Source organism: Dufourea novaeangliae, unplaced genomic scaffold, assembly GCF_001272555.1.
Source record: "Dufourea novaeangliae isolate 0120121106 unplaced genomic scaffold, ASM127255v1 scaffold109, whole genome shotgun sequence".
Lineage (NCBI taxonomy): Eukaryota > Metazoa > Arthropoda > Insecta > Hymenoptera > Halictidae > Dufourea > Dufourea novaeangliae.
Genome location: NW_015373997.1, coordinates 60,819 through 87,580, shown reverse-complemented (window position 1 = coordinate 87,580; position 26,762 = coordinate 60,819). Strand labels below are relative to the sequence as shown.

Sequence of the window (26,762 nt, the reverse complement as noted above, 5' to 3'; positions counted from 1 at the left end):
TCTCAAAGAAATCGTAACCGTCTGGGCTCCTCCAAGCACGAACGCATAACACACACACACACAGGCATGTCCAATCCCATCGGTAACCCAGTGGTCCCAAACGAGGTTGTGGCACTCGCGTAATACAGAAGCGCCGCGCGTGGACGTCCTCGAACTCGTTGACCGTACGTCCGCCGTTGGATACTGTGTGTCTCTGTCTCGCTCGTGTTCGCGGATGCGCTTCGTTCCCCTGTCGCCCGCCCACCTCCCCGCGGTCCTTGCCGCCTCTTCGCCCGTGCCCTCCCCCTTCCCGCCCCAAGTCAGTGTCTCCGTCTGGGTTACCCGTAGCGTGTGGCCGTTCTCTCGCTCTATCCGCCCCCGCCCGCTCCCCCCGCCCCCCCGTGGCATGCCAGCCAACGAGCCGGGGCCGCTTTCGCTTTGTGCGCGCCGGGGCGGCGGTACATCAAAGCCTTCTAGTTCCCGCTCCGGCCTTTGACGGTTGCGTCGCGGCCGCCCGCTCAGTCATCGCTCGGTAGGCGAACTCGGCACGCCGTGGATGAACGGTTGGCGCGCGCGCGCGACTACCCGAAAGCTCGCCTGAATCCGTGAAAAAGAGATATTCGGTGGCATCTCCGTCCGCGGGGGCCTGTAGGCCCTGGAAGAGGGACACCTCGGATCGAGGCGTTCTCCTCCTCCACCTCCTCTTCGTCTCCTTCCGGTCGATCCCCGTCCAAGGACAATGTCTCCCCGTGGCAGCAAGTGCACGCGTGTCAGCAAAGTGGCCGCCAAAGGACGAGCCCATCGCGGCCATCATCATTTCCATCACCATCGTCATCATCGATCCACCGCGAACGGACCCAAGGATCCGATCCAAGAACAACCGCCAGGCATCATCGGTCCGCCGTCCGGTAAATCTCACACGAAAACGACGACGACGACCACATTTACGACGAGAACTGGCAGTAGTAAGTCCGCCGTCACGGTGGCAGCGCGCGAGGGTCGATCGTCGTGGACGGCGCGCATGCGTCAGCCCCTGGAGAATGGCCTCGAGCCCCGTGAAAACGGCACCCTGGCGACGCAACGGTGCCCGGCGAAACAGCCGCCTCGGGACTGTATCAACGTCAACGACGATCGAATCGTGAGCCACGTAGATGATGGTGCTGTCATCACGTCGACGCCATTGTCCTCGCCGGCGCTGTCTTCTACCACGGACGCGTCATCAGGAAGATCGAGCACACCACCGTCGACCGTGTCTTCGCCGGCCCGTTCGATTTCCTCGACCTCGGCGTCCTGCATTTCGCAGGAGAAGCCCACGGAGGAGGGAACGTCCGAGGCAGGAACCGTGGTGGATGACGGTACAGGTCGGTGCAACGAGCAGGATCGGATTAGGAAACGAAAACAGGAACGACATTGTTTGACAAGGTCGCGGGATCACGGGGACTCGGAGGAGAAATCGTTCGCCGTGACCACAATTCCGGCTTGCGCACATTCGTCGACGGTATCCTCCTCGTCGCCGTTCCCCTCTTCAGTGTCCACCACGCCAGACAGAGTGAACGAGCAGTTCGGTCAAAGTGGCGCCAGAAGCTGTGCCCCGGTGTCTCAGGCCTCGACGATAGAAGCCTTGAGGAGCGCCCTAGAGAGCTACGATCGTAGCAGAATCTACCTGGCACATGTGTCCTTCTTGGATTGGCGGGATTTGCCTGGACGTCGGCGCACCGCTACCACAGCCGCGACAGCTGGCGATGTCGAAAGGGTGTGGGTGGTGGGGGCGGCTGATCACGAGGGACACCACAGAACGCGGTTGCTGGTCACCGGTCGTCATTGGCGACCACGATGCCTGAGACGTGTGAATATGCTCAGCCAGCCGGTGATCTACGCGGGCGGCGGAAGGGGTTCCCTCACGGTGGATCTGTTTCTATGGTGGTTTCACAAAGAGTTCGCGGTCACCGCGATGGCGATGCACCCGGACGGCGCGGTCCTAGTCGCCGAGAGCGCGGACTATCTACCGGCCGAGGCTGACTGCGTCGCCGCCGATGGATTGGTCCGGTTGTTCGTGGTGCCTAAAGACTGTCTAGAGATGAGGATCGTCATCAGAGAATTGAGAATACGACTGGCCATCGGTGTACTCTCCAGAGTCTCTTGCGGTGTCCATCATCATCAGCCCGTGAACACGTCGGACGTCGATCCCCTAAACGCGTACCTTCGTAGATTCACACTTAAAGAGGCGTTCGCCGATCTACACAGAGCCTGGCTGAGTATCAGGTCGGAAACGTTCGTCAGAAGTTGGGTGTTGTCCCAAGAGGAAAACACCGTTGTCGGTTGCTCGAGTCACGGGGCCAGCTTGTCCCCGAGGATACAGGTGTCGGCCGATCAAGAGGAGGACAGGATGCTGCTGATGGAGCTGCAGAGTTTGGCCAGGGAAGTGGGTCTGGAGGTCAGCGACGAGGAGCTGAGCAAATGGATCCTCGACGAGGAGAGCGGGCTGTCGCGTTGCGTAAGGAAGAAGGAGCCCGAGGAGGATCATTGCCGCGTGAAGATCGAAACGGAGGAGAAGTGTCCCGATTACGGGGACGAGGACGCCGAGGAGACCGGGGATGAAGACGGTGAGGACGAGCCCACCGCGGAAGAGGCGGTCGGTCTGCTGTCGAGGGTGTTGACTTGGATGGAAAGGGAGCCTCTCGATCCAGGACTATTACTCGCCGTCAGATCGATGCGCGATACAGCCGCACTCATGGTAAGCACCGACTGATAAGAGACAACTACTCGAGGTATCGATCGTTCGGTGACGCCGTCGACCCCGGCTAGAGGAGGAGAAGGAGGGAGAGGTGGTAGGAGTAGGAGGCGACCTTGTAAGCTCCCGTGGCCAGATTGAACTAATTCCATCGACTGTCACTCGACTCGCGGAGGTAGTAGGGGTTGGGGGGTTGAAGAGAAGATGGAAAGGGGTCGGGAAGGGACGCGGTGAGTCGCGCGAGAACACTCGAGGGCCACTTGAATTCGGCGATACCCTGTGTCGTCGAGTCAGCGGACGGAAAAGCCGAACGAACCCTTGAGAACGTTCGAGGAGCGCGCGTCGTCTTTGCAAATTAATGCTCGAGCTCGTCCTCGATAAGCGGATCCCCTCCCCCCCCCCTTTCTTCAAGGGTTTATTGAATTGTATATTATATTTCTCCCTCCAAGGACTTTTTAGACCGACGACGACGACTGTATCCTGCGCCTACTGACTACGACCGACCCGGATGGAAATGAGGCTAATGTCTATGTTAAACAGGGAGAAACGGGGATGGTACTCGAACGCGATCAAACAGCTCGATATCGATACTACGGTCGCATCGTTAAACATGCAATTACCGTGAATACTTCGTTTCTGTTTGGTTGGCTGTCGTTCTTCGCCGTTTTGTCCTCTGAACGGTTGCGTGGGTTCTTTCTGATGGTCCAGATTACGGTATAGGTTAGGTATCGTGATGGACGCCATTTTGATCGTTGCGAGTGAGAGACTTTGTGAATACTTGATGGTTGCTTGAATCATTGTGGAATGGATGTTCGAAGTATTAGTGGATAATTTTAGGACGAGTCAGATACCCTGACGATGTTGCGTGTTATTTATAAATTATTTATTGTGGTGACAAATGTTTCAGGGCAAAGGTTACTCAATGAGCATTCTGTTTGGTCTACAAGTGGACCGAACGACATATATTTAACTTCCGACAGAATTAAATTTTTTCATTTTGTATTTATTTTAGACTGCGGACTTTTATGCAGATTTTTATAGATTGCTTTACTCAATTGAAATTATAGCAGTGATTTGGTTTCGTTATATCCAATGTAAAGTACAATTTGTTTCAGCAAAAATTTTACTGTCCTGTGTTTTGCGTACTCACGATAAATGCATAAAATCCCCAGTCTATTTATTAAAGTATCTATATTAATAATTTCAACGGAAACGGTTACCCCGTTACCGGTTTCCTACGACAGGCGATTGCGCCGCTACTCGCCGTCCTGGAGAATTAGAGGCGGTTCCATAACAACGTTATCGATCACCCAGCAAAAGAAAAATATTAATGCCTGTCACGCAAACACCTGTCGACGCCTCGCTCGAGAGCTTCCGCGGGATCGATTAATTAATTGATAATCCTCGGCGGACTGGTAATTAGCTGGTCGCGTCAACGAAACATTAATAAACGTGTTATCCGTTAACGATAATGCAACACCGACACGCGACATACACTCTCCAAGCAATCAGCTTACGAATACACACTTCGTGGAATTGCTGGAAATTTTATTATCACGTTTCACGATGGTACTTCGTTTTTTACTAATTACAACCGGAATTTTTTTCTTTGTTTTTCTTACAGGCGAGCAAGATGGGCCTGGCAGGGACGCATCCGAGCGGGCTGCCGTTCTTTTGCCCGAACGGGGACCATCTGACTCAACCGCCCCCCGCCCATATGGGAATCCCGCCGTACGGGACGTTGGATGCTGGCAAAGCGGCCGCCGCGGCCGGTGAGTACTGGTCATCAGCCACCCCTGGACAACCACCCACCCACCCCGAACACTGGAAACGTCTTCTCGCTGCGGCAGCCTCCACAGGTTAGCTCCTCCCCAAGGTTCCTCTATTGGTCCTTGATCCTCTGATGTAACATCCTGCTCCTTGGAGATATCCCCTTCCTCGTTGAGCCACAAGGATGGAGGACACTTGGTCTATACAATCTTGTCTTGGGGACGAAAATACGCCTCCTTACGAAGTATCTAGTTTTTCCGTGGATGGAACATTGTTTCGTTTTTCTCTGTTCATTAAGGTTGCTTCCGTGTTTGGTGTCGTATCTAACTTGGGCTCTATACGGCTCTTTGTACTTTTTGTCAATTTTACCAATTTAATACGAATGATTAATATTTTAAACTTAATTATTATTACAATATATTACAAATTTCCGGAAGCCTCCTTAATAAGCTTAGAATTTTACCCATGTATTTATGTGATCATTTGCGGGTTATTTCAGTGATTTGATAGAGGGATGAATGGCTTGGTCGATATTTACACTGCCGTGTGTAAGTATTAGGACGATGCTTGGAAAAATTGTACATGCATTCTGAGCCACCTGAAGAGCTTTTAAAGCCATGCAATCGAAGTTGTATACAACCAGTACAATGAAATTAATTGAAAAATGAGAAGAAATTATAAATAATGCAGTAAATAACAACATAATTGCCTTTAAAAATGCTACGAACTTTTCCAGACAACCCATTATTATACTACTTTATACTAGCATGAATATTGTTCATCGAGCTTTACTATCCCACAAACAATATATATTTCAGACTTTAAACAATTTCGTAGTGGCTTGTGACATTTACTGCATATTCAATAAGCGTTCTAATACTCATGAACGGAAGTGTACATCTTCACTGTACTGTTTCAATTCTGTAACGTGTAATCTTTGTAACAATGTAAAAGTAATGAAATCCATTTATTTCTCAATTAATTAATAATAATTCAGCCTGAAATAAGACTGTATTCGATGACAGCTAAATTTATCAATCGACGATCCTGCGTGAAGGGGCGTATTTTTAGTGGTGTATGGGATGATTGATTATTAATGATACTTTAAACACACGGTTTGGCTCAACAAACGGTGGTAGTAGCTAAGGTGGAGGTTGTTCTCGCGTTTCCTGTGTTATGTTAACTTTAAGATATCTTCTATTACAGGACACATATTATAAACGTTTCAACCTTCGTACCCTGCACGCAGTAGGCAAAACAATTCCCTTTAAAAAGTTGAATATTTCTTCCAATTAACTTAAAGAGTCCTTGAAAACACATCATTTACTCTGGTCACGTTGGAATTCAGAATTGTTACTATCATTAACCTTTTGCACTGTTCAATAAACTAGTGCATTTCTATTCCCTGAATTAAAATTGGCCTAAATTAAAATCCAATTAACCCACTGACCACAGTAAGCGTATCAGTACGCCTCATGGTTTATCTGCCATTTTTAGCGCTACTATTTGAAAAGTTATTTCTTTCTCAGTTGTATAGGTTGCCTGAGAAAATATTATTAGGTTAAAATTTTTCGTTATTACATTTAGAAATACTCTATATCGCGAGAAGGTTAAAACTAATGGTCGTCAGTGGATTAAGGAAGTATATTTACAGATTGTTTGATCTATACATGTAACTACTAGTGTAAATTTAATTTACAAGTTTCTCTGATAAAGAATATAATTAAAAATTAGAGTCTTACCAGGGACAGTGCACGTGGTTAAATAAACTAACGGCACCGATTGCACTTAAATGAGTCATCATGGGCCGAAACTATCATCAGTTTCAATTTCCCGTGGAAAAGCTGTACAATATATTCTAACCCCGTCTAGTGCCGTTGCAAATGTTGACAACCCCCTCGAATTGTAATTGATGGAATACTTCTAGGCCCTATAATCGAGCAACTGCTCGCGGCGACTCTTCGCGTATATTGTTCCACTGTATCGATCCACCCGCAAATATCAACAAGCCCCGTCATACGCGCGCAATATAAACACATTTTGTCTGCGGCTAGAGACGGCCGAACAACGCGCAACGATCCCGTCATGAAACGTTAATTTAGGAATCAAATTTACAGTGAATGTCACCGCGCTTCTAATGAGTACGCACTCCCGGAAATCAAACTCGACTGTTCCGAGAATGCCTTTCAATTGAAATTTATGACTTTATAAACTTCAATTTCGTTTGTTGCGTATTGAATGAAAAGTTTCCGGGCAAGCATCAATTTTTTTGAAAATATCACACAATTTTGTAAGATTTTTTTACCAGACATTTACTATCGTAACAAGGGCATGTACTGATCGTATCTGTGAAACAGCATTGCATGCAACTAGAGAGGCTGTTTTAAATTAAATATATAAAATATTTCCTAACGCATGTTTGCTTAAAAGTTGTTAGTACCATTTGTATTATCGAGAAATATTGATTTTCCGGGGGTGAGTGTTGTGTACGTTGGCCTTAAAACGGGTTGCCCTTGATGGGAGTATCATGGTCTCACAGTCCTGGTATGCATACATCCTGGAGAACTTATTTCTATTACGAAGCAAAGGCTTCAAAGTGAATCCACTGAGAGAAGAAAGGGTTCGTACTCCGACAATGCTAATTATCAATTGACAATGCCGTTTTCGATATGTTATTTTAAGTTATAAATTATTTTCCTCCGATTATTCCATAATAATTTAATTTTCTAACAATAGTGTAGTCTAATGGACATAGAATTACGAACTCAGGGTTTCACTGAAAAATATTATTAATCGATAGTAGGTATTACCGTTGTAAGAATACTTTTTTCCCACCGTAGAGGAAGGTTGCCGATTTTGAACCATCGCCTAGATTGGAGCACTATTGCAACTTGTCATGTGTAAAACAACTTCACAATCCATCAGAAACAGTACCTATTAGGATACTTTTGGGCAGTAGTGTATACCCCCGTAAGCGTTTCTGATAGCTGGTGCTCTCGCGACGGATTAAAAAAGATTCCTCGGTGCCGTTGTTGGTAGCCGTGCAAACATTGATATTCCAGCGGACTCCTAATTGAAGGAATATTTCTTATCGAGTCAAGGGTCTGAGCCGATGCCGCGGCTCGAACCGAGGGATGGTGGAGAGGCCGAGGCGTCCCCAGAGGGTGGAACGGAGGGAATAAGACTGAGACAGCGAGAGGCGAGAGAGAGAAAGAGAGAGAACGGAAGTGGTGGTGGGATAAGAGAGAGAAGAGAGGCTCGCGAACTGGCGTCAAGTAGGAGAATAAGAGGAGGACTCACCATTAGGCTAATCAGCCAGGCATGCAGCCTCCTTCTGGCGGCGGGTCAAGGGGGTTTCAACCCGCCTCTCTATTTCTACAGCTTCTCTCCTTCCTACCCTCGTTGCACCCGCCCCCGAGACCGCCCCCACCCTGCCGAGAGCGAACCCCCCGCAGCCTGTCATCATTATAGTCGGTGTGGATTAACAATCGATGACCGGTGTGTTTTCCTCGTTTATGAACCCTAATCCGTCCCTTGTCTCAATTTGACACAGTTATCTCCTAAGAAACGACGTTATTTTGTCATGTCTAGTTAAATTTAGCTGCGCCTTTGTGATTTTTGCCTTAAAGAATTTGCAAATTTATCTATTTATCACTTCATTGTATTAATTTTTACAACTGTCGTAAATCTAAAGATTTTTACATATTTTGATTTCTGTCCCCTTCAAAAGTTTTACCATGTATACAACTAACCCAATCTTTGAAATGTAGTTATTAAATTTTCATTACATTCTCGGATAAGAAAGTTGTAAAAAACAACCATACCAAACGAATCGTTCCAACTTCAAAAAAATCTCAAGTCACTTGGTCCTATTTTAAAGCAGTTGTTCCGTTTCAAAGGGTGTGCGAGCACTATTTTTCACCCACTGTATATATTTTTCAAAACACTGCACCCAGAAAAACCTCTCCGTTCACTCGTCGATAAATCTTCAACGATATAATCTCCACGAACAAAAAACTGATGTCCGCCGTTTCCGTCGCGTCGACGACTCTAATTACGCTCCATTAATCCAGCCACGAAGGTCCTCGCGATAAAATCCTCGAAACTGAAGAATTCCTAATTCAGTTCGCGTAGCCGTCCGTCCTCCTCTTCGTCGTCCGGGGCTACCCTTACGGAGGGATCCGCGTATCGTTTCACTGGCGGCGCGGGCGACTTGGTACGTGTTTGCGCGCGCGCTATCTTTCTCTCCTCTCGTTCTGCCTCGGGCCTGCCGCCCTCTCCACCCCACCTTCACGATCCCTCCTACGCGGTCCCCTGGAATATGTAGATGGGGTTGATAGCGTTTATGCACGACTACGAGTTCGTACGGCGACTCTGGTTCTTTGTCTTGCAAACGAGCGAGCATTTTCCCTCCACCGCTCCCTTGTGGACCCTCCGGCTTCCCCCTCCCTCCCCTCTTGCGTTGCTCGAGTTCAACCCCCGGTCGCAGCTACCCTCCGTTGCTCTCAGAACGACGGTGCCCGCTATCTCTTCGTCTTCGTCGCTCACCCCGTTCCGCCTGGAGAGCACCCGCCACCTCTGACTTCCATCCGTCTCTCGTTCAACCCTCCAGAAGGGGAGAGGGAGCTACCCTCTTCGTCCCTTCAGCTCACCCCCTTCTCGTCCATCTTCCTCCTCTTGCTAACACCCTCTATCTCTTTCGCTCTGTCTATCCACCGTTCCTCGTTCCTCTCTTCATCCCTTCGCTCCCAGAGTTTCCACAGTGGTGGTGTTTCCAACCCCCTCGTGTCTACCCAGCCACATCTCGCTCGCGCGCAACCCTCTCGCTTCCACGAATATATTTCTAATTAGCTCCACTTTTCGATCTCCGCCGCGTGTTTATTTCAGGATACCCCAACGGAGGAGACGCGAAAGGGAGGCAAAACGGGGCTGACGGAACGGGGGAGGGGATACGACGATTCCCGGCGAAACGCCCGGGACTCTCCGCCATTGATCTGCTTAATTTTTCTCTTCTGTAGCCGACCATCCCACAGCCCCCGGCGGTCGTCTCTTTTTTTTTTCTTTTCTGCCGCGATTATGAGGCGTTCTTCCTTCTCTCGCCGATCTTCCTCTGCACCCTCTACTTTACTTTTGCACGACGCGCCCCGTCTGATCGGTTTTTCGGGGTAAGAGTGTGTGATGAATTCGAGTTTCAACGGTGTCGACAGCTTTCTTGACTCTTTGGTATAACGAAACCTTTTAGGCAAAAACTTGGATAAATAAGTACTTGTGTTTTTTTAGTCGATTTGGGATGTAATGTTTAGTGCATTTTTTTAATTATTCAGAGGGTGGGAAGAATGTTTGTTCGGGGTTTGAATACTTCTTTAGCGACGTGAGATTGAAATCTTTGAAGCTGGTTGTATTTTTGAGGATTATACAACCAGTTAAGATGTTACATTTTCGACGTTCCTTTTTGAGCTAACCCGAGTCACGTTCGTCAAGCTTCAACTGTTCTGTTCTCTATTTCCGTTGATTCAGAATGGGAAAAATAAAAAATTTATTATTAATTATATTTTAATAATCTTTTATTATCGTCTATTGCGTAGAAAAATGTATCGATTCCCTGTGATTCAGTATTAATTGTGTTTATATGAGAATTGAGGGCCCAAAGTTACAAGATTGACAGATCAATCGAATCGAATAAATATAGTTACGTTAAAGTGTACAGTTATATGTATCATTATGTTGAAAATCTGTCATCTTTTTCCCTAAACAGAATCGAGTCACTTAATAACGTGAATGTATTGTTCCGGTGAGTACCACTCTCCACCATCCGTGATTCTTCGAGCGCGTAATCCTCGACAAGAGCAGGTTCCCCAAGCTTTCTCGTCGCTGTGGAACGGTCACTTTGATATCTTTATTGAACTTCCCTCGTATCGTGGCCTCGTGACGGCGACAATACGCTTTACCTCCGATTCGAGTGTTAAAATACCACTCGAACGTATCCTCCTTGTAAGAGGATCTCGAGTGACACTCGAGGGATCTGGTTAAATGCAGGTTTTCTAGTGAAGTTTATTCGTTGGGAGAAGGAAAAATGACATAACATTCGTACCTGATACAATCAATTATACTTATAATACCTACTTAGGTACTTTTAGTCGATTACTTTAATCATTCAGATTTGTATTATCAAGTAAAAGTAGGATTAAGAAATGATGGACGGGGTGGTGAAACGAATATGGCGTCATAATTGAACGATTAAACTCTTCTGGTCGAAATTTCTTATAAACAGTCTTTACCAGACCTGTTATATCTTTTCTTCGGTAATCTTATACAATTACCAATACGACTTATTAGAGGTAATAGTAATATACTGTTGAAGGTATAATAAATAATCACTTAATAACAGATTATTATTTATGTAAAATTAACTTTCCAATATCCATAGTCTAAATACTTTTCTTAGAGCTTCCGGTAAATCCAGAACATTTCAGAAACTTATAAAATGGGTCAACCTATGAGCCGAATTGATCACGATTATAGCATTCTAATGAAAAGACTTAGTATTCAAACTCTTGAAGCCACGAACGATCAATCCACCAGTTAATTTCGACGTCGAAACTCGTCGGCCTGTCAACTTTCGACAGGCCTCGACTACAAGAATTCCGAACTTAAGCCACCACTCCACCCGAAACCCCGTCGCAGTCGAAACCCCGATGGTGGAAGCAAGAAAAACTCTTTCGCCGTCAATCAGAAGACCAATTAAAACTTGAAGATAGTCAGCAGCCCGTTGAATCGTGATCGACGGTGTGGAGCCGTGTCCCTTTGTCGAAAACCCACCCGGAACCGCGCCACGTTTCCTCCCTCATCGAGCACGCACGGGTTCTTCATCCCGACTGAAACCACACGGCCGAGTAAATGTTAACGATAGCCTCTAATAGAGCGAAATAGACACTCCCCCCCTTTTTCCCCCCAAAAAAAAAAAAAAAAAAAAAAAATAAAGTGGACGAGAGAAAAGAAAAAAAAAACGTCGAAAACCATCGAAGTCGTCGAGCACACGGGGAATGATGGGAGGACGACGTTCGGAAACGAAGACGACGGGTCGCAGGGGGAGGGCGGAGGTTGGAAAGACAGAAAATATCGCGGTAGTACACGGAACACCGGGAGCTCGAGTTGTTCGAGAATAAAAGAGTAATTTTCCGGGTGGTGAGACCCCGATAATGGGGTTGCAGACTGCCGAGTCGACTGGAAAGTGATTAAGCACACATGACGGAGCCCGCGGACTCGCCAGGATATTACCAGCCACCCCTTTCAACCCACCATCGCCGTCCTTCTACCTTCCAAACCACCCCTTCACCACCTCCACCCCCGCGCCCTTACATCATCCACCTTCTTCTGCTCTCCTCCTACGTGGATCGTACTTCTAATTCTCGTCCCTTACCTCACTCGTACACGATATTGGACAGATAACGACCCTTTCCTGCGTTTCACCCGAACCTACTGTAACCCCACCCCATTTCGTGGATCCGCGACGAGCCAGGTGGGGGATAACCGGTCTCTCGATATCGACTCGTCGTTCCCCTCTTCCGGAGGCTCCTCCGATTCTTCCGGTCCCGGTTACTCGAGAATCGAACCGTCTCCACCCAACCCTCTGGCCACCCCTTTCGTCGTTAGAATGTAAATGAATCGCCCTCGACGTGGTGAAAGTTGAGTAACGGGTGGTTTGGGGGGAAGAAAGGAGTGGTTTCTTAGGTAATTCTTTTGACAGAGACTGTTTCGACGAAAGATCAGGATTTCTTGCACCCTTTTGGTAATGACGTTTCGTTGCTAATGGACTGGTAATGTTTTTGGGGATGATTCGATTCGGTAATGGTGCTTTGGGGTGATTTTTTCTCACAGAGTGTTGTTTTTGTGTGGTATTACTGATTTTCACGGTAATTTGATATAGATTTAGAACTGGGGAACAATGATATTAGAAAATACTACGATCATAGCGTCTGGGTTTGTTAGAAGTAGCAACAGCGAGTATTAGTCAGACATAGATTACTTCATGAGATATTTTCAAGTTATATTTTTCAGTTGGAATTTTGAAAAATATATTTTCACAGGGCACATTAGCTCTTTGCCTTACGATGTTCTTGACGACTGCAATAGCCAAACAAACCGTACTATTACAATGTAACACGTACTTCTGTCTCCCCCTCACCGACCATCATCCCTCCGAAAATTGTCTCCGTATCGGAGGATGGGGTGACGCCGAACCGTTCACAAACGGGGCGGAAATCGAGCGCCCCGAGGACCGATCTCTCTTTACGGACCGCCGATAGAGAAGGTCGTTATCCGTGGGTGGGGGTGGAGGGACCCTCGGAGTGGCCCTATCGTGGAAAACCACGCGTTGACCGATTTCGAGCAGACGAACAGAGACACGCTGGGTATAGAGGGTGGTTGCGGAGGAACACGCCTCCGGGACATATTCAGAGCTGCGAAATGCAAAAAGGAGCTGACGATGAGGGTGGTGGTCCAGAGGGGGGGGGGTGAAAGTGAAGAGAGAGTCCATCTATCCGGTTCGTCCATACTCCACGACGAGAGAACGATATGGAAAGAGAGAGAGAAGGGTGGTGTGGTGGTGGTTGAAAAGGGGGTGAGGTATTGGCCTCGTCAAGCGGTTTCAGGCTTGCCGATATTCCGGCCGTTTCTCGTCGACCCTTATGAAGCCAATTACACTTCGCCTCGCCAAAGGCACCCCACTTATATACCAGCCAGCCGACGTTTCTGGGGCTCTTCGGGACCGCGACCGGTTTCGCAGCACGTACCCGGTTTATATTAGATACCGCCACTGTAAAAGCTATGCGCCACCCCTTTTTCGTCGACTCGAACCCTTCGCGTGTGTGTGTGTGTGTGTGTGTGTGTGTGTGTGTGTGTGTGTGTGTGTGTGTGAGTGTGTGTCTCCACCGCGTAACGATTAAAAAAAAATTACACGATTAAAAAAAAAAAACATTTTCCGCACAAAGCGACAATCGAAGCATTCGGTCCGTTTGAAGAAACGAACATCTCGAACAGGTGTGAAGAAAAGAGAAACACCAGACGACCTTTAGCCCGCTTCTGAATCGAAACACGCCCACAAAAGGCCTCCATTGTGAACGATCGAACGTCGAGAGCAGAGAGCACCGCGAGATGACGATCCAACAGCGATTCACAGCAGCATCCTCGTTTTCTGTTACAGGTCTGACGAGGGCGCCGATGTATCCCTTCTCCACGGGTCAATATCCGTATCCCATGCTTAGCCCGGAAATGTCGCAAGTCGCCGCAACCTGGTAAGTCAATACGCGTTTTCATCGATTGACAGAAAACGTCACCGGGAAACAGCCTTCCCTGGTTAACGATGAATCTCATCTTTCTCCACCGAGAGAGGGTTTTTCACCGTCCCGTTGGATCGATGATCCCCATCCCCCTCGGCGGGGCTTCTTCGCCTCGTTTGGATAAAAGAAGACGATTAAACTCCGCCCTGGCTTTCGAGCCCAGAGAAGAGAGCGTTACGGACTCTCGGAATTAACGATTCATCTAGAGTAGAGAGGGGAGGTCCATTAATCTCGTTACCAGCGGTAGATAATCCGTCGGGTTGGAATTTTCCTCCGACGATCAACGGAACCGTGGATCTTTGTATCGGGAAACTGTACAGGCGAAGAGGGTAAACCGAGACTCGAGACGGAAGTAGGAACGACGTAGGGAGGGGGTAAAAACGGTCGCAGACTGAATAGCCGACGTTATCAATACACTTTTACGTAAGCAATAAAGTCCCCAGTTCGAGACGAAGTGGCCTGATTTACATGAGAAACGTACCGATTTGCCGCGCTCAAGCAGTCGTCCGTCGAACCTCCCGGTGCACCAACGATTCAACGACCACCGCCGACAGAGAGGGTGCACGCGATTATTTATTTATCCCGGACGATTCTTCCTACGAGCCGGGCTACCCCTTTTCAAACGATCCGCCATTTACTCGCAGAGTGATGATGCGATTACGAGCGCGTTCGCTGTATCGGCTTGGTTTATCGTCGAGAGAGACACGGATCGTGGAAACGGGAATTACGGATGATGTTTCTTTTTCTTTTTTTTTTCTGTTAACCCCTTAATGCACCAATGAACAATTTTTTTATTCCCTATTTTCTTGAAATACAAAAGAATATTAACAAATCTTGAAAGACAAAAAAAAACTTGAAAAGGATGAAAAAAATATTGTTTACTAAATGATGTGCAACAAAAAATGGAAAAAATTGCAATTAGTCGGAATCGTCGAATTTCTTCGCGATTCCGACCAATTGCAAGTTTTCCAAATTTTCTTTTACACATCATTTAGTAAACTAATGTTCCTAACTTCACAAAAGAACTCAAGTCACTTGAACCAATTTGAAAAAAGTTAATCCGTTTTAAAGGAAAGACTTCTTTCGTCCCCCACTGTATGTGTGACGCTCCAATTTCCAGGTCAGCATACTTTCTTATATACAAGTAAAATGAGTTTAGCAATATTCATCTATATTTTGTATCAGTTATCTATTTTGTGTATAATTTCTGGTCAAAAAGATAATGATATTCCATTGAATAGAATGCTGCAATTCTCGAAATAATATGCTGGTAGCAAACGTGATAAGATCGTCTAATCGTATAATACAGTTTCCCGTAAAATGATCGGAACAGGTCTGAAAAAGGAAGTGTCCATGCGGAAACTGTTCGTGCGCGTCTTTCCCTCCGACGTTCCTCGACCTGTCCCAACCACTTCACCGCCCGTTTCACTGAAAACCCACAAACGCGAGAGGACCTCTTCTTGGCCCTGAAAAATACGCAACCCCATTGGCGTTTTCCCCTCTACGTTCCCCGGGGGGCAGAGGAAAAAAAAACGCGATTCTGCCCTCGTAATTGAGAAGAACGGGCCTAATCACCCGTGGAAAATCTCAATTTGGGGCGGTTCGGGCAGAAAGCAAATAACAAGGTGGGAGGATGAGGGTTCCGGCCCGCGAGGGGAGGGTTTTGTGCGGTCGGCGTGTGTTATATCCTCCGGAACACCACTGACGACGGTGGTCGATCTAATAGACCGGAACTGAGAGGATCACCAGGCTGACCAAATCGCGAAGGGATGGACGGTCGTCGTGATTTTCTCGAAGGAACAAAATCCGAATCAGGCGTTCGACCCTCGGCTATTAGCCATCGGTTTGTCCATACGTGTGGACACTTTGAGACCTCTTTTGTATTGACTTGTTATTAGTGTCACAGATAGACTGCAGATCTTGTGCATTTATGGCGTAGATGTCTTGAAGTCAATCTACTAAAAGGTTTAATATGCTATAGTAAGGTTTTTATTTTATTTGGATCCTATAATAGGGACAATAAGCTTCTCTTCTATTCTGATTTCTACAAATTTGTCGGTATAGAACTATATTTATATAAATATCTGTAATCTATTCATCGATTACTTTCGCTACATATGAATAATTCATGGTTTGCAATTATTATTGAAGTTAAGAATTTTATTATCTTATTAAAGTGAGAAGCTTATTTTTATGTAAATATTATAAAAGACTGTTTTTATGTGAATGTTGATGAAAGAAATTGTTTTAATCGATTTATTGATTAAATCGCTGTTGAAATTGATTTTCTGACACGATATGCTTTTGTTTCAGGCACACACCAAGCATGTACCCCATCTCCCCGACAAGCGCTAACTTCCGAAGTCCGTATCCCACGAGTTTGCCCATCCCAAGTTCTAGTTTATCAAGGTTAGTAGGTGATCGAAGCCGAATTTATCGACTTCAGCCTTTCTACTGTATACTAACTTCAGTTGCGTGTTAAACTACTCGAAATCCATTCGAAGCTCTCTTCACTTCACCGCCATTGGACGTTTCAACATTCATGCGACTTACCCTGTCATGCAAAGGCCAGTTGACGTAGATATCTGCAAAAACCTTGTTTTGAGAAAAGAACAATTTAGTACTTTTAATAATGCCGATCGTATGTTAAATGGTTTTTGTAATAAAAGTACCTACCTAGGCTAATTTTGTTGCGATTTAATGAAGTCAATTAAAATTGTTTACATTATTTTAATATGTCAGATAGATTTGTTTGTCTTATAACAGATATAGAATTTTCCTAGGTAGTTACATGGATGTAAACAATATATACGGTTTTTTGCTTCGAAAATGAATTAAAAAATAATATTTAATATCCGAATTGCTCAAAACCTGAAATATATCAAAATTGCAGATACGTCAGTTAGCCTTAGCAGGGTAGTACTTAAGAAAGAAGACAAACGTGAATTCTTTCAACTACAACAATATAATATTTCAATCCTCGTGAATCTCCCTAAAACCGTTATGAAGCAATCTATTAGAGATGATAATGGTCTCTTCAAAATAACATTTTTCAATATTATTATTTAAAACACAATTTTTTTTATTGAATATTAACCGAAATCCCAAAATTGAAGTCTTAAAAATTAATTTTGTGGATGGCCTTCTACCGTCTCATACACTTCAATTCAGATCTTGAACAATTTAGAAAGGATTCAAAGACCCGAATACTACAAATTTTATTTTATAACGTCCCTTTTTCAAGTCCCTTTGAATTTGTATCACCAATTAAATTCTGTCTTAAACCCTCCGAATCAGATTACGTCACAGGTTAATTTATTAAATTTAAAAAGGAATCAAGACTCGGAATATCTTTGTAATTATTAGATCTTATAATTGATCCGTTATCACGTCGATTATTTCGATCGGATCGGCATTGAAACGTTCAATCGAGACCAAAGCGTGATCGACTAGCTCTAAGCTTGTCCTCGAATGTTCGCAGTTATCTGAGGCGCAATTTTTCCAGTGATCTCTACCGGTTTTCGCCAACGGGTCTGATGCCCCCTCATCCCGGACTGAGTCCGCACGCACACGCACTGACGCCCCACGCGCTGGTGCCATCCACGCCGAAATCGGACCATTCCAGTTTGGATCACAATCACAGGTTCGTTTTCTCCTGCCTAAAGGCGACACCTGGATCTCCCGTAGCGAAACCTGAACGCTCTCCCCATCGTTCAATAATTCCTTCGTTCCTATTCCGAATCATCCTAACGCTCTGTTCACCGTGAGATTCGAAGTGTACCATCGATCGAGCCATCAGATACCCTCTGTTTACTACTAGTCTGTGTAGAGTAATCAATTATCTTCGTTGTTGTGTTGATATTATCTGTGAAATTTTCGTCGAATCATTTACAAAGAAAACAATGAGTGATTACCAGACACCCAATCCTATTATCCAGTATCGAAATGTTAGAGTAAATGGATTACCATTTCAAGTTAATTTGGACCCTTCGAAATTACCATTGGAACCATTAACAAGTTACCATGGATCGGACCTGTTATCGTCTGCTGTTCACATTTCTTGGAATTGCTAGATCAGGATTTCAATTCGGTGAAGGACAAACACACGAATCATGGAATTATTGGCGATAAGCTTATCAAACTTTCCCGGATGAATTTATTAATGGGAAAAATGGTGACTCCAGTTAGATGCTAGTGTTCGATACTCTGAACGGCACGAATGTATCGAAGCCTGACGTAATCTCCGCAATAACACGGCAGACCTAATTCTCACTCTGCCTGGAATGAATCGCTCGCTTTGATCGTGCTCGCAGCAGGGCTGGTAAATACTCCGACGAAGGGAAGATTGCCGGAGGAACGAGTGGCTCAGTCGATAATTTACAAAATACACATAGGTACGGATACATCGAGCAAAATGACAACCCAGGGATTCGAGAACCTGTGTTTGATGAGGTAGAAGTATCCTTTTATAAGGATTTCAGATACCTACAGATCTGAAAATCTCTTTTCGATTTTTCGAAACTAGAAATCTCTTGTAATTTCAAGGATACATCATCGGGCACGCGACAGTATTCAACAGGACGTTATTATTCATTAAAAAAGGAAATACAGAGTTCCTCCCAAAAACAGGAAAGTTCCGTATCGGACGATGATAGCCTCTAAGGGCAATCGAATAGACTAGTAATGATTCGAAAGTCACAACTGGAATTCAAAAAATGTCCAAATCCACGGGTGTACAAATGTACCCTCACAAGATAACAGGACAGTTCATTCAATAGAGATAATTCCTACAAGATCGAAGACCTTGCTGGATCAGACAACTACGTACGTATCTACAGACGAACTTAGAGGATCCCCAAATGGACGCGATAACAGTTTCCCTCCATCGATAAAGGGAAAAGTTTCCGTATCCCGTCCGTTGATAAAGAAGCATGAGACACGACCGCGTTGGTTTCGACGGCTAGTTTCAGGGCCGACCATAGGGGGTAGCACGTCACGTAGACTGTTCAACCCCCTCGTGGCAGCCGTTCTCCCCTCGTTCGACGTGGAGCCGCGCGTATATAACACTTATTGAATGACTCCCGTCGCACAGCGTCTGCGCCTGCCGGCTGCCACCGCCGCCACCGTCGCCGCCGGTTATGTATTGATCATTACCCTCTTAAACAGATTTCTAATTTGCATTAGTACCCGGCCGATCGGTTGGCCCCCGCGTACCACCGTGTACATATACATATATATACATACACGGAAAACCGCGTGGTTCTCGCTCGTTGGGTTGGTTTCGAGGCACGCGTACAACACAACACCAACAATAACCATGGACGATCAGCTGGGCCGAGGGTTTGTCCCGAGGCGGGGAGCGTCAACGGGTGCCACGGCGACGCGTCGGGACGCCGACGGAGTTACACGGCGCAACATAGACAACGACGACGACGACGACACTCGCGCGGTCTGAGTCGTTTGTCGCAGACTGTGTATGTGTATATGTTGCTCGTTCATTTTGACCTTCGATCTCTTCGACCACGTGCTCGCCGGATGTGAATTTACGAATTGTATCATCGAGCATCACCGTTGATATCGTGATCGACGCTGGGAATCGGAAAATATTCGAAGCCACCCCTGGAAGAACGGGTTTGGATCGTTCAGAGACACGTGTGTCTGTTCGATAACGGAAGAAGAAGATCAGTGGGTGAAACAGGAAATGGTACGAGTAGAGATGAGGGGATGGCCATCTAGACCGGTTTAAGGAGATCAATTCGTATCGCGAAAGCAGCTGATCGAGGGTATACCGAGCTCGAGAGCCTTTTGCATCCCCCGACGTGTTTGTTCGGCGTGCCTCGAGCCAAGCGGGCGAGTTACAGTCTGGCGGGCGACGGTGGCGCCACGCAGCCCGCCAAAAAAAAAAAACAACAACCGGGCCATCCACGCAGGGAAAGCAGAGAGAGAATGCAATCTTCACCCCCCACGCGCGAATTATACATCGGCGGATGGTAGGGTGTCGTTGCTGCGGAGCCATGAATCGCGATGATGGCCCCACGGTGCAGCCCTCCACCCCGCCGCCCCTTCCGCAACTCGCGGATAATCAATCGTCGTAACACCGCTCGGTGATTCCACCGACGCCAGGAACGACGCGTTTTGCGCCTGGATGCGGGTGATATCGTAGGGTATAACAAAAGTGACGACAACGACAGAGATTTTTGTGAGGATACACGCGTCTGCCGTGGAGGAGAACGGAGAAACGAGCTAGCCGGGGTAATGTTCCACGAAGAAACGAGATAAAGGAGAAAATCGGGTGGGGGTGGTTTTTATTTCGCGAAACGTGAAAGGATAGAGAGAGAGAGAGAGGGAAGCGTTGGGTGGACGGAAGAGACGCTTAGAAGAGAGACGTGCCGCCCCTGGAGACATTTTACCGTGCCCGTTCCGCGAATGGTCATGAATGTTGAATACCGTCGACGAATATGGAGCCATTAAGATCGACTAGGATACGCGTGAACAGTGTCTCGTCCGGCGTATACGTGGCCACCACCGGCGTACGATCATCCGTCGCCTCGTTCAGAACACGTTGACACCCGTGTGAGAATCATCCGTGTGTATGTGTGTGTCTGCGTTTGTGCGGTATGCGCGCGTGTACAATGTTTACCGAGGACTGGTCCGCGAGGACTGTACAACATGACACGAACACGAGGACTCGATTGTAGTGCGACAACGGAAACGATGGAACGATACTGATACTGTGCAATCAGTAGACAGGTGTCCAATAAGACCGATGAATCGTGCCGGACGAATGAGGACAGAGCGAACGGGGTGTCACGGTGTGTAATTCCCACGGGTATGAGAAACGTGCACGAAGTGTTGTCGCGATAAGAGAGACAGTGCTGTTCGATGGATCAGTCCGGATCGTTTCGGTGGGTATAGACGGGACCCACGTAAGGTGTAGGGGGGATAGCACACATAGACCGCGTGCACCAGGGCGATGGAGCCCGAGTGTCTGGAGCCACTGAACCTGGTGATAAAGAAGGACGAGGACAGTGGTATCGAGGAGCGCGGGATCAGCAACAGGATCGACGAAGAAAAGCCGGACGTGTCCAGGATCGAGGAGGAGAACATGACGATACTCCAGGAAGCGGTGAAGGCTGGCGAGGACGGTTTACCAACCGCCGATCATAAGATCCTTACCGCGCTCTACATGAGCAGCCTGATGCAGATGTCGAACATGAACGTGCCTCGTAGCACGGTGACACCGCCGCAGTACGGTGCCCAGCAGAACTTCATGCAGCTGCTAGCGATGGTCGAGGCACGACACCGTATGTGGCAACAGATGAACTGGCCGTTGCCGCAGAACTTCCATCGTAATCACCTGGCGTTGCCTCAGCAGCCGTACTTCGACGGGCCGACCTCGAATCTCGCGGAGCAACTGTGCAACACCCAGAACTCCACGCCGGCCTATCCCCTGTCCTGCTCGAAACCCGACCAACCGCCGTTGAACCATGACACGAAGCAGCCCTACTTCAAACGGTAACGCGGGTTGTTCAGGGCTCATCCAAAACCCCTTTTGCTTCCCACACCCAGAGTGGCAAACACGGCTTCCGGTAGGGAAAAAAGTGGCGTTGGGAAAGAGACTTCTAGCATGCTCCTACTATTTGGTATTGGGAATTACTGAAATTTATGCCAAATTAACATTTTATTTTACATTTGTTTCAGTACCTGAAATTAATTTAGCCAGTGGTAGGAGGCCTTTCTCTTACGACACTTTTTCACCTAGCGGAAGCTGTGGTTGCTCTCGCGAGGGTACATCCGATGGACCTATGCGTTCATATACAAAACCGGGAAGGGAATTGTTCTTGATGATATCGGTCAGACTTTGGGAGTTTGTCTTGTACATAAGCATAGTATCGTTTTACAGTCTGGAAAGTTAGTTGATTCTAGATATAATCAGGCTTTGTTAGGTTTTGATGGGTTGATGTTTGTGTTTTTTTTCATCCTTCTGGTGAAAAGGGTGTACTTAAGTCTGACTGGTATTTCGGGAACACTTGATCTTCGATAAGTCATTTTATGACATAGATAACAGCTTCTGTGGTACTTGCAAAGCTGAGATATGGATTTATCGGGTGTATTAATTAGTAATCCAAATTCGATATTCAATTTTAGCATCCCTTTCTTGACTAGAAGATTGTGGATTTATGGATTGATCAGGCGTATTAGAGCGTAATGCAATTTCAATATTCATTTTTAGCGAGCTCTTCTTGACCTGGGAAATTGAGAAGAAATTTTTTAATTTAATTTAATGTTATCGTCGATATTTATAAAAATTATGGACTATTCTTTGCTATACGTAATAGATTTCTTGTACTATACTTTGTCTGTTCATTGAGGATCGTGTAGACTGATTTAGGGGTATGTATAGTGGGGATTGTGGGATATATTGTAATCGTTTCCGTTTCCATCCACAGGTCAACGGTAGAACAGAAGAATTCTGCATCGCTAGGGAATCCGGACAACGGGAAATCTGTCGATTCGGGCCAACAGAACAACCAAGGTAAGGACCGTTTAATAGACCTGGGCATCCGTGATCAGTTTACCCTATGATTTTCACTGTAGAGGCCACCTCTCATACCATACGTCGATGATGTTTGCACAGATAAAAAGAAACCCCATATAAAAAAGCCTTTGAACGCATTTATGCTGTACATGAAGGAGATGAGGGCGAAGGTCGTGGCTGAGTGTACCTTAAAAGAGAGCGCTGCGATCAACCAAATATTGGGAAGACGAGTGAGTAGACGGCGCATATTTCTATGAAGACTTGAGATTTCTATTTTGAACGCTTATGCATCAGAGTCTGGAGCCTACCTTATAACATAATCCGTCAAAATGCATATTCTGTTGATTATCTTTTGCTGCAGTTATGTTATGATTATACACAGAACAGTAGAAAATAATGTTTTACAAAGATTCAATAAAATCCATAAAGACAATAGGTACGGATACTATTCATATACAGATTGATTCAATCTTTGTAGATTATTTTACAGTCATATCAGTTATTTTGCTAATTATACGTTCGTAAAGTCTACTACTTTCTGTTACGGGTACCAGACGTATAAAGTATTGTTCTATAAAGATTGAATGAATTTTTAAAGTAATATATATTTTCGAGAAACTTCGTCTCACACTGTCGGCTGCTGGTGTACGTACCTTTTGTACATTCGCGAAGGTAGCTCACGCCCAGAGCCCTGATGTAAAAGCGTGCAGACACATGCCAAAGTCAAGATTTTCTTCTGTTTCCTTCTTTTCTGTTTTAAAACGCGTTTGTCGTCACCTGAACGGTTCGAGCTTACCGTCTGGCCGAATTCCGTTGACTGTTCAAGACCACCAATAGTAATCTCAGCAATGAAAATTAAAACGCTGGAAATCGGTCGGTGGCCTCGAACAATCGACTTCGACCAGACTCACGGCCACCGTGCAGACTGAAGGATCAATGATACACATCGCTGAAATCCCATATCAGATCAGGGATCGAAAGCCGAAAAGTAAATCTCACGATTGACGAATTTCCAATACGGACCACCGTCCACGATGATCCGTGTATATATATAAAAAAAAAAGAACGGTTCTCCGGATTTAACTCTTCGACGCTCGGAAGCAAAATGTTGACTTGGCGACCAAGAATTTAAAAAAAAAAAAAAAGAAACCACTCTATTACCCGTTTATCATCCCCAGAATGTTGTACTATACAGTGTAAAGTTGCATGCGTTTCAAGTACGTTCGAAGCACCTAAATAGATTCAGTACGAGCGTAAAGAGAGAGCATCCGTAGGTGGGATCTAAGGAAATGTATCTCGGCCGCAGGAGAGGGTTGGGCCGTCGATCGAAAAAAAAACAGGGGGTTGGGTTTGCGACGAGGACGCACACACCGTTTTTCGACGGGTCAAACCAGTCGCTAGAGAGTATATATGCATAAATATATATATGTATGTATATAAAGTTACGAGTTTCCAAAAAAAAAAAAATTACGGAAATAAGTAAATAGGAAAAAAAGACAGGAAAAAAAGTATATAAAAGCGTGGAAAGGGACACGGTGCACGGCTGAATACTGTGAAACTGAGTCTGAACTTTTGGGGGTATGACACGCAGTGGCACTCGCTAAGCCGGGAGGAGCAGGCGCGGTATTATGAGGCGGCCAGGCAGGAGCGCCATCTCCATCAGCAACGATACCCCGGCTGGAGTGCCAGGGATAACTACGGATACGGCAGCAAGAAGAAGAAGAGGAAGAAAGAGCGATCCACAGATCCCACCGGAGGTACCACTTTCCAGTGCTAGAACAGCAGGCCCTTAATAATTCATTATAATATATCATATATAGAATTTACCTACACTGGTTGATATTGAAACGATCAAAGTTTCTCTGTGCGTTTCATTTACTTACTTTGTGTTCATTTTGTTTATATATATATACATATATTTTTTGTTTTTATATTTGTTCACTCGTCACTGTTACGATTGTTTGTTGTCTCTCTTTTTTTATTGTTTTTGGTTATTTTTTTTTCTATTTTTTTTTTCGTTCGTCATTCATTGTTTCAATTGAGATTACTATTGGACCTTTAAGTTTCGATTCTGGCGTATTCACTCATTCGACGTGCGTTGCGTAGTTTTTTTTTTTGAATTTTTTTTTTCATTGACGAGAGAAAAAGAAAACGAAAAATAACGAGAAAAGAACGAATAAAGACGTGAAAACGACGACGGCTCTTTGCTGAGCGTGGTCGACGGGGAACACACGCGTGTGGCACGCGTGGGTACGCGTCGCAAACATACACATACCACGGGTACGCACGCGTCCACCGTGTTTTTGCTAAGTTACGACTGTTTCCGTTTTATTTTTTTTTTTTGTTTTTTGTTTTCATTCGACTTCGATTTGGTATTGGATTATATATTGGATTGTCTGTTGGGGGAAGAAATAATCTGCGGCCACGGAATTCGTTACCGCGGCGCAGCGGAGGAAAAAAAACGGACCCCCGCGCGAACATATGCGACCATCGTTTCACGATGAATCAATTTTTTTTGTATCTGGCCAAACTCCCTAAAGCGGTATCCGTTCACGTTTTTTCTTTTGTATGAAAAAGAATCATGTACGCAAAAAGTAAAAAAAAAAATGAAAAAAAGATAGAAAGGAACGAAAAAAAGTACGTGATGAAATGTACCTCGAACATAGAGCGACCGTGGCGAGCGAAGGCTCCACCGAGAGCCTTGGGTACGGGGATGTCTGATAGAGGGAAGAGGATTTTTACTCACACCGGGAAATCACGAAATGGGACCGCTGGATCCTTGTCCGGAGCTTCGATATACATATGTCGAAAGAATAGTATAAATGTGACTGTTCCATGGTGCTACGAGAAGTCTGTGCTGGTTATCGTGCTCCAACGGCGGTCTGATCCTCCGCCTTAGCATCCCCTAAAATTTGAATTTTACCAAACGCTGGATGATTGACGTCACTTCTTACAAGATCCTGCCTATTGACCCTATAACGTAACACCGGTTGAGAGCATGAATACACCGAAAACAGAATTTATTAGAATTATTCTTGTGAATGGGATTGGGCAAGAACTTGTTGGGCCATTTCGTAAGTCTTTGCGTTTGTCACGTTGTTGTTAATGTATCTTACGTACTTGAGCAATTTCGAAGCACAAAATTACTTCTAGAAATGTAAAGCTTTCACACAAGATCATCGTATAAAAGTCATAATTGAAAGAGATATCGTTGACTAGGAATACGTACAAGAAGATGACCACTATCTGGATTAGTAACAACTTTTGAGTCTTTATATGAGACACTCGATTGAAACATATAAGTTCATTGTTTTCTTTTTTTATTTCAAACAACAGATGGTTTCATTAGAATTGATGTCTTCTATATCCACTGTATACATGTATCTTTAAGTAAAATTCATTCGAAGACTTATGAAATGACTAAGATAATCGTGTCTGTGTAGGCCATTTTATCTGTTCGATGTGATAATTATATATAGAAGCATAATTTGCATTTTACATTGTATTTAAAGTATATTTTTTCAGTATATAGACCGGCCCAGAATCCTCGTTCCGCTGGACACGTGCTCGGTACAGCGGTCCGCCATGTTTGTGCGGCCGTGACGCGGCCGCCCATTATATTGCCGTTTGATAACCGATCTTGTTGTCATTCTGTAGCTCCTCTATCAGACACCTCTGTACGATCTCAAAGTTCATTTGATAAGCGACCAATATAGCGGTGCGACCGAGGGGGAGGGGAGAATCCTAGGCTGTTCTTCTAGCACTTTAAACGGAAAGTAGGAACCCCAGTGTTACCGAGATGCTAAACAAGAAAAATGGGATGCGTCGAACGCATAGACCTACATATACATGTAAAGAAAAAATAAGACACAAGAAAAAGCTAATCTTTCGAATTAACGACCAAACAAAAAAAAATAATATACAGTATATACGAAAACGTATAAAAAAAACAGTACAGTAATAATAATAATAAAGGACAGGAATCTTTGAATAACTCCGAGGCAAAAGTCCGATCCAAAGGAAAAACGAGCAAAAAATCGATTGATTCTCACAACCCGTAAGATCCAATTAGGGTGGCGGCTGTAGCGTTTAGTGAATCTCTTTTTTTTTCTTCTTGATTAAAATATTGTTTAGCCCACGGTTCATGCACAATTACAAATAGTGTTTGGTTCTCTCTCGGTAGTGGCACGCGCTAGGGCGAGAGGAACAGGCCAAGTATTATGAGTTGGCGCGACGGGAGAGACAGTTGCACATGCAGCTGTACCCTGACTGGTCTTCCCGCGCAAATACCAACCGAACTAAGAAGAGGAAGCGCAAACAAGACACAAACAGTGATCCTGGAGGTACCCACATGCCTCACTCCACACATTCTTACAGAAATACTCCTCCCCCGAACCCCCCACCA

At 45.6% G+C, this 26,762-nt stretch overlaps 1 protein-coding gene across 1 annotated transcript in view; it reads left to right on the top strand.

Annotated features, from left to right (window-relative positions):
- The first annotated feature begins 1,831 nt into the window (after positions 1 to 1,831).
- LOC107188065 (protein pangolin, isoforms A/H/I/S) overlaps positions 1,832 to 26,762 on the top strand; it is a 34,273-nt gene continuing 9,342 nt past the window's right edge. The window contains exons 1-8 of the mRNA XM_015576305.1: positions 1,832 to 2,713; positions 4,335 to 4,482; positions 13,683 to 13,773; positions 16,132 to 16,227; positions 17,324 to 17,461; positions 22,269 to 22,354; positions 22,457 to 22,587; positions 23,949 to 24,114. Coding sequence (XP_015431791.1) covers positions 1,832 to 2,713; positions 4,335 to 4,482; positions 13,683 to 13,773; positions 16,132 to 16,227; positions 17,324 to 17,461; positions 22,269 to 22,354; positions 22,457 to 22,587; positions 23,949 to 24,114 — 1,738 coding nt within the window. The remainder of the gene's footprint in view (positions 2,714 to 4,334; positions 4,483 to 13,682; positions 13,774 to 16,131; positions 16,228 to 17,323; positions 17,462 to 22,268; positions 22,355 to 22,456; positions 22,588 to 23,948; positions 24,115 to 26,762) is intronic.